The 12,768-nt window shown below is 42.4% G+C and overlaps 1 protein-coding gene across 2 annotated transcripts in view; it reads right to left on the bottom strand.

Moving 5' to 3' along the window:
* Positions 1 to 12,768, bottom strand: part of TMEM132D (transmembrane protein 132D) — a 416,624-nt gene that overhangs the window by 293,927 nt on the left and 109,929 nt on the right. For both annotated transcript variants that reach the window (XM_038373445.2, XM_038373446.2), the window contains exon 2: positions 10,277 to 11,165. In XM_038373445.2, the coding sequence (XP_038229373.1) occupies positions 10,277 to 11,165 (889 nt within the window). The remainder of the gene's footprint in view (positions 1 to 10,276; positions 11,166 to 12,768) is intronic.

Raw genomic sequence — 12,768 nt, 5'->3', positions numbered from 1 at the left:
GAAAATCTCTCTGGTGACAACACAGGATCTTGAAACACATACCTCCTCTACACTGAGTTACCTTTACACATGAAAAAAGCTGATGCCATGACTAGCTTTGTTATGTGGCCCTGCATTTTTCTGATTCACATATTAGACGACAGCCACATGATTTCATTCTGAACAGTGAAAAAACTTCTCACATCTTGTTCCTCCCCTCTCTGCTAACAACCTCTCAACTCTTGTTTGCTCGCATTGTGATAGGGTCAGGGGTACATTTTCAGTTCAGCCATCTGCACCCATCTCTTGTTACTGTTAACAGAGTTATAAAACAAAACCAAATTTGGTTTTATAGGGCGCCTACCATACACGTGACACTCACTCTACTAAGTAACACTTAGTTGTGCACGTTGTCACGGTGAACAGAAAATGCAGCAACCATTTTATGTGAACAACAAATAGTCACAACTTTGACAGCGAGGGAGAAGGGAGGGACAGCCCCTACCACTGCTAGCAAAACTTTGGCCATACGAGGGTCTCGGCTGAGAAAGGAATCTTGCACAGGGCTTCCCCTTCACTGGCTACTTTCCCCTGTCAAGGTGTACAGGGCAAGCCAACCAGTGTACCATATACTCTGCTTGGGCAGAGCTACTGAGACTGGATGTCTCCTTCTTCCAGCAGGCAGATACTATAACTGCAGGGTAGAGGAGTGTTGAAAAAGGCAGAGGAGATGCCCAACTCCCCTAGAATTGAGTGAGCAATAGGGCCTCAATAGGTTTTCACATTTTGTTGAGGAGGGTGTAGCCACCTTCGTGAAAAAAAAGCCAAGTGTGTAACGTCCTAAATCCATCTCTTTGGAGGGATCTTTGGCCAGAACAATCTTCTGCTCTTTTTTCATGGCATTAAGAGAACTCTAATGTGCACCTGCACAGAAAGGCACCTTGATTAAATTTATCACCTGGAGAAACCATTTGGCAACTCCATCCTTCTTGTGTAATACATTGTGTTTCATCACTGTGGAAGAGTCCCAGTATTGTTGTTGGTGGAGTAGGGTGGTCTAGACCCCAGTAACACTGTGAGCCTGAGAATAACAGCTGACCCACACCTACAAATTATGTGCAACTGAGCAAAAAGAACATTTTTCCCCTCAAACGTAGCTCTGGTTCTGGTTCATGGATGTGGGTGACTGCCATATTCTGAACACAAGTATTGCCAATCCCAAACAATCAGGAAGTTGGCTTAAAAAATCATCTGACTGGCTTAAAAATAACAAATGTCTTTATTTGCCTTCTGGATTATTGAGCCAATCATGTTTCATGTTTTTCCCCGTCAGCACTGAGGGCTAGAACCTGACTTTTCCTTTTCAAATGAAAGAGGAAGTTCTAAAATGATCACATGACTCTGGGAGCTGGGACTGTAAGAAAATCCCCCACCAAATATCTTAAGACTTGCAATTAAAAAAAATCACAAGAGTTGGTGACACTGGAGAATTAGAACTCTATTAAGCCAGCTCCTCCACTGGTGTAAACCAATGTATGCCAGCCGAGGATATGGCCCATTATTTACCTTGTTCTTCAAATAACAGCGTTACAAGTTATAAAAAGGAAATATATTGTTAGAAAGTAGAAGGGAACAGTGCATGCTGCATGGGCGGGTGGATCCATTTTCATGGAAATTAACATGCCATTATGTGCACACAATCGATGGACCTTAACTTGGGTCCTTGTTAACAGTTTCATAAAACGTTTCCTAACTTTTTGTTCCGTCTTTCTAAAGAAACCATATATGCACGAGTGGCCAACCTTGCACCATTGCATTTTAATTGAAAGGGAGTGAGAACAGCTGCACTGTTTGGTAGAAACTTTTTTTTTTTTTTAAATTAAAAGTTTTCGAAAACTTAATTTTCACAGATCATAAACTAATTTCAAGATGGGCAAACACTAAGCATGTCATTTGGGTTTCATCAAAACACAGTGCTTGGGCAATGAACAGAACTGTTGGTCCATGCAATTCTGTCAGGTAGACTTTCATTGTTACAGGAACACTTTTGTTCAGAACCATGGACTGAGAAAAACGCTAGGCTTGTTTAGATGAACAGTAAGTGCACGGCAAGCCGGAGTGTAAATTGACAGCGCACTAGCGTGCTGTGCTGTCCATGTGGCCCTTGCTACTGCAGGCCCAAACCTCCCTAATGTACGTTAATCTACTGGGGAGTAGGCCAGAGTACACCAGGGAACTTTTAGTGCCCGGCAGCAGGGTTCACATGGACAGTTAGTCCAAGGCAAACTAGTGTGCTATAGACTTACACCCCAGCTTGCCACTCCAACTGTTCATCTAGATAAGCCCTCTGAATCACAGCAGACTTTCTCTCTGGATTTATGCTGGTGTAATTTAGCACAGGATTTGGTAATTATTTAAAATTGTAAAAAAAACCAAACACCTATTTGTCTTGTTTGTGTTCCTAATAATCTATTAAAGCCATCAGAATTTTTTAAAATAATAAACTAATGTGCTTTTCACTATTTAAACTGCATCTTTCTATTCTGCACTTTACTCAGTTTGGACAACCTTGTTTCTAGTCTGTTTCATTTCCTCGTTCTTATGCACAATCTGACAGTGCAGCCTAAAGCTCTCAAGTGTGGCAGGATCTGCTTTTCAATCTCCGTAAGGGACAGGAATGCAGCATCCCTCTGGGCCTCCTCCATGCTGATTGAGAGTAGTTTGGCAACGGGCCAGGCATCAGTTGAATTCTGAGCTACAGCAAGTGGGATTATGGCAGTCGAACCCCTTCCTCTCACAATTCCTCTAGCCTACAGGAGGTATCCCACAATACACTATAAAAACTGCTCAGAGCAGTGAGAGCCTGGAAGCCAGTGCAAGGCACTCAGGGATACATACCTGCAATCGCCGGAGTATGGTGCTGTGTGCACATATGGCTTCAAATAAGGGGTGGCTGGGAGACATGAATTCCATTCGGTAAAAAAACTTGGACATTTTGACATTTGTTGATGTGGAATAAAACCAAGACTTTATGAAAATTTTCATGAAAAACAGAGAGACTCCCACTCCAGAATCAATAGCCCACTGGTTAAGGGTATTCATCTGGGATGTAGAGACTCAAGTTCAAGACCAGGGACTTGAACCTAGGGCTCCCACACATCCCTGGTGAGTGCCCTAATCACTGGAGCTATTGGCTATGCTGAAATGGGTCTCTCTTGATTTTGACCAGAAATTCCATCCTGGACTGAAACCTTCTCTGAACGATCAAAACCAATATATTACTAATCAGTTTTTCCAACAAAAAGTTCCCAACCAGCTCCACCTTCAACATGTTATCATTTACAAAGTGCAACAGTTTGAACAGTGAACTGCTGTGTAGATGTGCAAGTGTTGAGTGACTGCTTTTACTATTCATGGCTGTATACTTCAGTCCCATGTATGCAAGACCTGACTTTGATCCTGCATGGCCACAAACTGGCAGGATATGGTTGCGAAGTAGTCAAAAAGAGCATGCATCTGGGGCTAGGCAGGCCAAGGGATCCATGCATCCTTGAAGTTTTGAGTTCAAATGCTCATTTAGATCATAAGTGAAACTGAGTGTGATCAGGTTTCACAGCCAGACCAAACCTTCCCTGACTCTCAGAATGAAATGAACTTGTCCATCTTCGTTCATATTCAGACAGGTCAATTCTTTGCCCCTCCATGTACTTTGCAGGACAGGTGCAGAAGCCTAGAAATGTCTAGCAGCTGATATACTGAGTCTTGTTGCTGTTCCTTGTAAACTCTAAAGCTTAATGATGACAATTTAATATCAATATTGTTAATTATTTTGCTGCTGCTATTTTTAAAGCTGAAATGTCCAACTACATTTGAATTGTGGGCAGAGTTTGGGTGAAATATAGACATCATTTCCCCCTAATCAGGGACAATGGATTCATAGATTTTAAAGGTAAGAAGGGACCATAATGACTGTCTGGTCTGACCTCTTGCATAACACAGGCCAAACAACTTCATCCAGTAATTTCTTCATCAAGCCCCTAATTTGTGTTAGAGCTATAGGAGTGGACAAGGACTGGTATCCTTCTCCTGAAGATCCTGCTGCCACTACCATTGCGAAGGGAAGATTATGTTTGGAAAATCAAAAGCAGCGGAAGCACAGCTGTAGCTGTGTACAACTGGGGAGTCAAAGGGAGAAAACTAGGGGACTATTGGAGGGTCAAAGGCTAGAATGAGATTTCGCAAAAGGTCTGGTTGTGTATCCATATGGTCCATTTGCAGTTCACTAGTTAGTAGCAAGGGTTCTGGTGCACAGGAAGAAATGCATGTGGAAGACTGGCTTGGGTCTGTGGTACCTCACTCTTCTGCATCTTGCATTCACTCACAAGTTTTTTTATTATTATTATCCAGTAAAAATTGTGCATTTATTATAATCTAAGAGCTCCACTGACTGGGATTTGAAGGGACATTGTCATTCCTGCTGGGTTTCACTCTTGCTGGATCTTATTCTACTATGTTGAGCTACTGGGGATTGGTGCATTTTTAATTGGTTGTTCCTAATGCTAGGTGTCAGCAGCTATTCCTGCTTCCCCCTGCTCCTTTCCCAGCGATGGAATTAAGGAGCAATGGGTCCAGCCTTAACCCTGCCATTTGTGCCTTCATGTTTACAGAGTGGGCAGGAGCCCCCTCTGAAGCCCACACATTTCCACTACAGATTTCAAAATTTCAGTGATTTGAAAACAATTAGTTTTGAGGAAAAGGCTGTGATGGTTTCTATTACTCACACACAGCACTGTGCATTCTGAAATCAGAAGAGATTGCTAGACTGCAAATTACCAGTACTGAAACTGGTAAAGTGCAAGGCAGGGTCATGCTATATAATGATATATTAGACTGACATGTCAGGTCCTATTTTATGATAGGAAATCTTACTTCAGTCACAGGGTAGGGTTTGAGAGAGATTTAAACTGCCCTGCCATTAATGTCTTTTAACTCCTAGATCCTTGGCATTTAGAATACCAGCAAAATGAACGCTAAGAGGATGTCTATATATGCCTGCACTTATTCTATTGCAGCCTTGTATGCAAATCTTTGATAGCACCACGAATGTTTGAGATGGAAGAGACCTATTAAGCCACACCATCCACCTCCTGGGGACCAGTGGAGGATTGTTCCCTTCAGAATATTTTTGCTACAGTGTCCAGTCTACTTTTAAACAGCCCAAGTGACTAGGCTTCCCCCACGATTATACAGCCTAACACAGCTCAATATCAGGAAGATGTTCATAATGTACAGCCTAAATTTACCCTGAGTTTTGGAGCACTACATCTCGCAGTGGGATCCTTAGCATGTCTGAATGCTCAGCGTAGGATTTTCAAAGACACATGAGGGAACTGCAGGCCCAGTCCAAAAGGAATTGGACACCAGAGCCATCGGCATCTTTGTAAATCTTTGCCTCAGTTCTCCCCTCTCCTCCCCAAAATTATATTACAAACAGAAAAATGCCTGTATTAAATATTGCTATGCTGCTCCAAGGGGTAATCACAGATGGTGAAATTCACTCCTGTGCAGAGGGCTAGCAACCAAGCACTATTCCCCGCTCAACAACTGGGGTTACACTAGTCCTTGACACAGGGGTGACTCTCCCCAGAACTAATGAATAGACCTCAGCGTTTGTCCTTTCTTCACCCTCCTCTAGTGGTTGCTTGCTGACCTATGCCACAAGACATACACAAACAGTAGCTCCCCAAACTCTGAGTTAGCTCCGTGTATTTCACTGAGGGGCAAAAGGGGAACTTAGATACTACTGTGATGACAGAGATATTAAAAAAAGTAAATTAGAGCTATGGTAGCTAAATTAGAGACAGACAGGCAGAGATGCTTCAGAAATACATTTAACCACTTTGCTACTACAGCAGGCCTTTCTTTTAAGTTCCACTAACTGGAAAAACTTCAACAGGACCGTTTTTCAAAGGAAATACAGTTCCATTGAAATTGAAATGCTTCATGAAATCAACATGATTTTGGCAAAAAAAATTTTTTTTCAAAAAATTATAATAATGCCAAAATGTCCCATTTTGATATCTTTGTTTTGAAATGATTTTTTTTCTAATTTTGTATTTTATTATAAAATAAAACACAAAACCAAGCATTTCAATCAATGCTAACAATTTTTTCCCCAGAATTCTGAAGTTTTTGCATTTCATTCACATGAAAAACAAAGCCAGATTTAAAAATCCTTTATGAATTGTCATCCTCCGGCCAGCTCTACTTTTTAAGGATCACAGTTAATTAGCACATAAGTGCTTCAATATCAACTTTTTAGGCCCTAAATTCTCAATGTAAACACAATTAAGAAAAGTGGTTGTATTTATTCTCCTTTAGACTGAAAAGGTCTATAATCTTTATAATTAAACCAATTTTCAAGCATAGTAGTAATTTCCATGCGTGTCTGAAGTCATATTCTCCTAAAATCACAAGTACACAATAACTAGAGATGAGTGGGTAATGAATTACTGTCTGTAAAGATTTCAGAGTAGCAGCCGTGTTAGTCTGTATTCGCAAAAAAAAAAAAAAAAGGAGTACTTGTGGCACCTTAGAGACTAACAAATGTATTTGAGCATAAGCTTTCGTGACCTACAGCTCACTTCATCGGATGGAGTAATGCATCCAATGAAGTGAGCTGTAGCTCACGAAAGCTTATGCTCAAATAAATTTGTTAGTCTCTAAAGTGCCACAAGTACTCCTTTTCTGTCTGTAAAGAATGCAAACTCCCTGCCTGTTAATAGCTCATGGATGAGTTAATCTGCCCAAGATCCAGACTGCTTCCTTTTGGTCTCAAAAAACGAGTGATGTTTTCAACAAATGGTAGGTACTGTAAGGAGTTACTGGATGTCCTAGTCACACTTACCAAATACCAGCTTTAACTAGCATATACAAAGCAGAAAGAGCGATTTTACAGCGTCAGACAGCAGAAGCCACCTAGCTCACCCAGTCCATATCTTGCACACTTCAAGGAGGAAAATAATCTCATTTGGTGGCAGAAAAATAACACACCCTGTCCTTAACTCCCACCACTTTTACACTGGCACTACTCCATTGACTTCTGTGGAATTAAACCTGCGTAACTGAATGAAGAATCAGGCCCAATATTTCCTCACTTTGGGAGATCAGGATCCATTTCAGCCTTGTGCTGGTTTATAATTCAGATTTCTGAGCAGCTGAGGTAGCTTTAGATAATTTGGGGTTCAAGTTAATACAACTGGCAGAGAATGGAGGTTTCTTTTTACCTCAAGTCAGAGCACTAAGACTTTGGAAAGTGTTTTTGGAGTAGAAGGTGCTGAGTTCTATGCCCAATGTTTATACCTTGCAGAGAAGCTGCTGACTATGGAGTGTCTGCCTAAGATATTTGTTACAGTGGACAGTAAACTGCTTGCCAAGAGGGAGGTATCTTCTCATATGGTGCTTGAATGCTCATATGGTGCTTCTCACAGTGCTTGAATGTTCCCTGAATCTGTGTGCTGCAGCTCATCTCTACAGCATGCCCAGAAAGACATATCACAGAGCACAGTCTTAGGTATTCAGTCTCAGAAGTCTAGACTATAGACTATGACATTTACTTCCAACACTAAGAGATACAATGTATACCTTCAAGTCAGCGGCACTGCTATGGGTACCCACATGGCCCCACAGTATGCCAACATTTTTATGGCTGACTTAGAACAGCTTCCTCAGCTCTCATCCCCTAACGCCCCTACTCTACTTACGCTACATTGATGACATCTTCATCATCTGGACCCATGGAAAAGAAGCCCTTGAAGAATTCCACCATGATTTCAACTATTTCTGTCCCACCATTAACCTCAGCCTGGACCAGTCCACACAAGAGATCCACTTCCTGGACACTACGGTGCTAATAAGCGATGGTCACATAAACACCACCTTATAACGGAAACCTACTGACTGCTATATTTACCTACATGCCTCGCCGCTTTCATCCAGACCACATCATGCGATCCATTGTCCAAAGCCAAGCTCTAAGATACAACCACATTTGCTCCAATCCCTCAGACGGAGACAAACACCTACAAGATCTCTATCAAGCATTCTTAAAACTACAATACCCACCTACTGAAGTGAAGAAACTGATTGACAGAGCCAGAAGAATTCCCAGAAGTCACCTATTCCGGGACAGGCCCAACAGAGAAAGTAACAGAATACCACTAGCCGTCACCTTCAGCCACCAACTAAAACCTCTCCAGCGCATTATCAAGGATCTACAACCTATCCTGAAGGACAATCTCTCACTCTCACAGATCTTGGGAGACAGGCCAGTCCTCGCTTACAGACAGCCCCCCAATCTGAAGCAAATACTCACCAGCAACCACACACCACACAACAAAAACACTAACCCAGGAACCTATCCTAGCAACAAAGTCCGTTGCCAACTCTGTCCACATATCTATTCAAGGGACACCATCATAGAACCTAATCACATCAGCCACACCATCAGAGGCTCGTTCACCTGCTCATCTACATGATATATGCCATCATGTGCCAGGAATGCCCCTCTGCCATGTACATTGGCCAAACCGGATAATCTCTACGCAAAAGAATAAATGGACACAAATCAGATGTCAAGAATTATAACATTCCAAAACCAGTCGGAGAACACTTCAACCTCCCTGGTCACTCAATTTCAGACCTAAAGGTCGCAATTCTTCAACAAAAAAATTCAGAAACAGACTCCAACGAGAAACTGCAGAATTGGAATTAATTTGCAAACTGGACACCATTAAATTAGGCTTGAATAAAGTCTGGTGGTGGATGGGTCATTACAAAAAGTAAAAGCTATTTCCCCATGTTAATTTTTCCCCTACTGTTATTCACACTTCCTTGTCAGCTGTTTGAAATGGGCCATCCTGATTATCACTACAAAAGTTTGTTTTCTCCTGTTGATAATAGTCCTCCTTAATTGATTAGTCTCGTTACAGTTGGTATGGCAACACCCATTTTTTCATGTTCTCTGTGAATATATATCTTCCTACTGTAGTTTCCACTGCACGCATCCGATGAAGTGGGTTTTAACCCACGAAAGCTTATGCCCAAATAAATTTGTTAGTCTCTAAGGTTCCTCATTTTTTTTGCTGATACAGACTAACACGGCTACCACTCTGAAACCTGTCACTAAGAGAAGTGACATCACTCATTGGTAGGGAATAATAGACTGAAATTAACCTTGTGCACCTCTCTTCCATGGTAGTTCAAGCTGTTGGTACAGAGAGAGTGACAAGCTTGAAACTAGAGAATCCACTGGGGAAAACGTCACTTGCATGTAGTGTGAATTTACTGTCCACTGAAGCCTTCTGGTTAATTTCCTGATGCACTTTAAGCACTCCAAGTTTGCTACAGTATGACCTGAAATCCTGGGCTGCCAAAGAAGCAACCAAGTACAACAGAGCAATGGTGCACTGCAAGCTACAGTTTTTGTTAAAACTAAGGAACTTCTCACTTGGGTTGAGGAAAAAAAATATTTTATTTTAATCCTGGGATGTTTGGGATTCCTGAAAAGACAATATTAAACAACCTAATAGGGTTTACAGGCCAGGCAGGGTTGGGGGGCATGTAGTCATTTTAACAAGAGGCTCTAATGAGAGATCAAGTTATGTCTGGGACAGTGATATTCAGATCTCCGTTATTCAGGAGCCAAATTAACGATCAACATTACCCAAAAGAGCCACAGTCATGTGAATTCATTGATTCATTTACTATTCATTACATTTTTTTCCCCACAGCAAAATGACCAAGTATTCTACAATTGGTTGATAACCTACTTAAAGCATCCTGATTGGTTAATAATTAAATCACATCGTGTTTTAATATCATATGCTGCAAAGAGCCACAGGAGACAGAGCCATTTGCGGCTCCCAAGCCTCAGTCTGAGTATCACTGCTCTAGGAGCTCTGCAAGATCCAGGTCAGGTGAAAATTTGCAGTTTTTCCTACTGACAAGTAAATGGCTCTCAAATGTCCCATTTGCACTACTCAGAAGTTGCTCAAAGGCAGCCGGCCTCTCATACAGAGACTGTTCCTTAGCCAGGTCACTCTATATTTGACTGGATACTAGAAAAGAAAGAAGGCAACATTTGCTAGATTGACTCAAACAAACAAACACTGTTTAAATCAATGAAAGCAACCATCAATTTACCCTTGCGAAAGTGACTTCCCATACAACAAAAGCAACAACAAAAACCCCTGCCATCTGATTTTCAGTTTAACAGAGGAATTTAGAAAGAACTTACCTCAGTGTGAACTGGTCCGCTGTTGAATTTTTATTGATAGACACAAGGAAAGTCAAAATATCCCCTTGTTTGACAGTCTTTGGTATATATTGGATGGCAATGTTGTTATCCAACCTCATTTCACTTAAGGAAGGGCCACCATATGTCTGGTAAAGGAAAACACTTCCAATTCTCTGCAAAGGAGGTACTGATTCATCAATGTCATTCCCTCCCAGTCTGATCCCATTACTTTTCCTTACGTCCTCCTTAGTGCACTCCCCAGTCTCATCCCCGGGCTGGATGGTGTAGTAAAGTTCCACAGGGCTCCCTTCAGACTGATCTGTCACTTTCTTGCGGCCAGCCACGACCGTGGGGGGGTTAAACCAGCTCGGCAGGAGTTCCAGCTCTGCCACGCACAATCCCAGATCCCCCTTCAGCCTGCAGCTGCCTCGGACTTCCCTCGTCTCACGGAAGGCAAACACACGCAGGCAAGGCAGCCTCTCTGTGGTACTGTAGTCATCCCAGTCCCTGCCCACAATGTAGAAAAGGATCTGGACTCTGGGCTTGCTCAGGTAAATTTTGTTACTCAAGATGTAGGTTTTGAGTTTCCAATTAAAGGAAAACTTGTTAGTGGATCCAAATGGATTTGAAGACAACATTAGGTCCTGCGGCACTATTTGTTCAACGGAAAAGGGTCCATAGCTGGCATTTAATACAGGTGGCCTCTTGGATTTATAGATTAGGAAGGACTCCACCCTGGATTGCAAACTAGAGTTCCTCATGATATCCTGGTTGGCTTCCTTAAGAAAGAAGAAAACATCCGCATTGTGGATACGATAGCTCACAGGCAGATAAGTTGGCAGCAAAGAAAATCTCTGTATACTCTCCAGGATGCCTCGACTCTCGGTCACTGTTGAAAGGAAAGGAGAGTTTAGAAGTTCAAAATGCTAGAGAAAATTTGGAAACATTCAGCATCAGGATCCAATCTCATGCAATCACAACATGACTCTTGTGGGAACCTGGAGTATTTGCAAAGGCAGATAGCAAGTAATTGAACTGCTTTCATATTTGTTTCAGTGTTCTTGACCAGCTCAATCATATCAGGCACATAGAAATATCTTACAATTATTCCCCAAATCCTTGTTGGATAAAGAGTTAGGGGGAGTAGTACAATAGCGACGCTTAGACGTCCTGGCCAAGACTAGACCCTGTTATGCAAGACATGGTACATACACATGGTAAGAGACAGTCCCTCCAAGAGATTACAGTCTAAATAGTCAAGGCAAACAAATGGGAAGCAAAACCAGAGAGATTAAGAGATTTTCCAAAGGTTAAACAGCATGCTAGAGTCAGAGGTGGGAATAGACTAGGGCTCTGGAGACTCATCCAGTGTCCTGTCCACTGAATCACACTGTCTCTCCTACTTGTTACATACATGTACTTATTTTTAAATATTTGTGTGAATTTAGTCCAACCTGGCACCTCTGGGGACTGAAGCCCTTTATTTATGCCTGCCAGATTAGCGTTTTGCCTCTAGTGCCCATTGCTGCAGAATCTAAGAATCGGAATTCCCAAAGCATTCTGCACTGGCTCAACTCTGCTCATCTTGGAGCCAGTGGGCATATTACAAGCACTCTCCCTACAACGTGTTTTATGACTACACTAAAGGGATCTTCCTTCAGGCATCATTAAGCCAAGGTCCTAGTATTGATAATGGCTACAGAAACTTTAGCCTCTAGGAAGCTGATGTGAATCCATCCCAGGCTGGTAGTGACCAGGTGATGGTTGTTTTATGGCATATAAGGATATATTTATGTAGCATTTTGGAGCAAGATTCCCAGCTCAGGTTGAGAGACTTGGGCTAGCAGGCTTGCGTTAGCGCTCTACAAATAGCTCTATAGACAGCGTTTTGAAGGTGCAGCTTGGGCTGGAGCTCGTGCTCTGAAACTTAAAGAGGGGGGTGGGCTTCAGAGCCCAAGATCCAGCTAGAACCACAATTTCAAAGCACTGTCTAAAGAGCTATTTGCAGAGCACTAGCCTATGTCCATCAACCCACATTGGGAGGCTCTCTCCAAAATGCTGTGTACACACCCCCTGAGATGCATTCTCTATGCAGATCCTAATGGACAACTATCCATATCACAGAAAGCACCACAACTGGCATCCTTGCTGGCAGTCCTAGCATAGAGTATTAGAAATGAATGGGCCTGGAGACTCAAATACCCTCTCATTCCTAAGGATATGGAGGGAGGGGGCCACACAGAGCCCTTGCCACAAGTGGGGCAAATGGAGGCCAATGGTACAAAAGGAAACAGACATACACAACCCCCGGCACATGGTCACATGCTGGAGGGGGTTACAGAGACTCCCTGAAATAAATGGGGATTGGAGGGTGACGCACAGGGAATGGAGAAGTGCAAGGGCTCCTAGTGTATGCTATGTGCTCAGCATACAGATGCAACTTTAGTAAATTTAACCCTCATAATACCCCTCTGAGGTAGGGGAGTGCAATT

This window comes from Dermochelys coriacea, chromosome 15 (assembly GCF_009764565.3).
Source record: "Dermochelys coriacea isolate rDerCor1 chromosome 15, rDerCor1.pri.v4, whole genome shotgun sequence".
Lineage (NCBI taxonomy): Eukaryota > Metazoa > Chordata > Testudines > Dermochelyidae > Dermochelys > Dermochelys coriacea.
The sequence above is the reverse complement of the archived record's forward strand: the minus strand, read 5'-3'. Positions and strand labels throughout refer to the sequence as shown.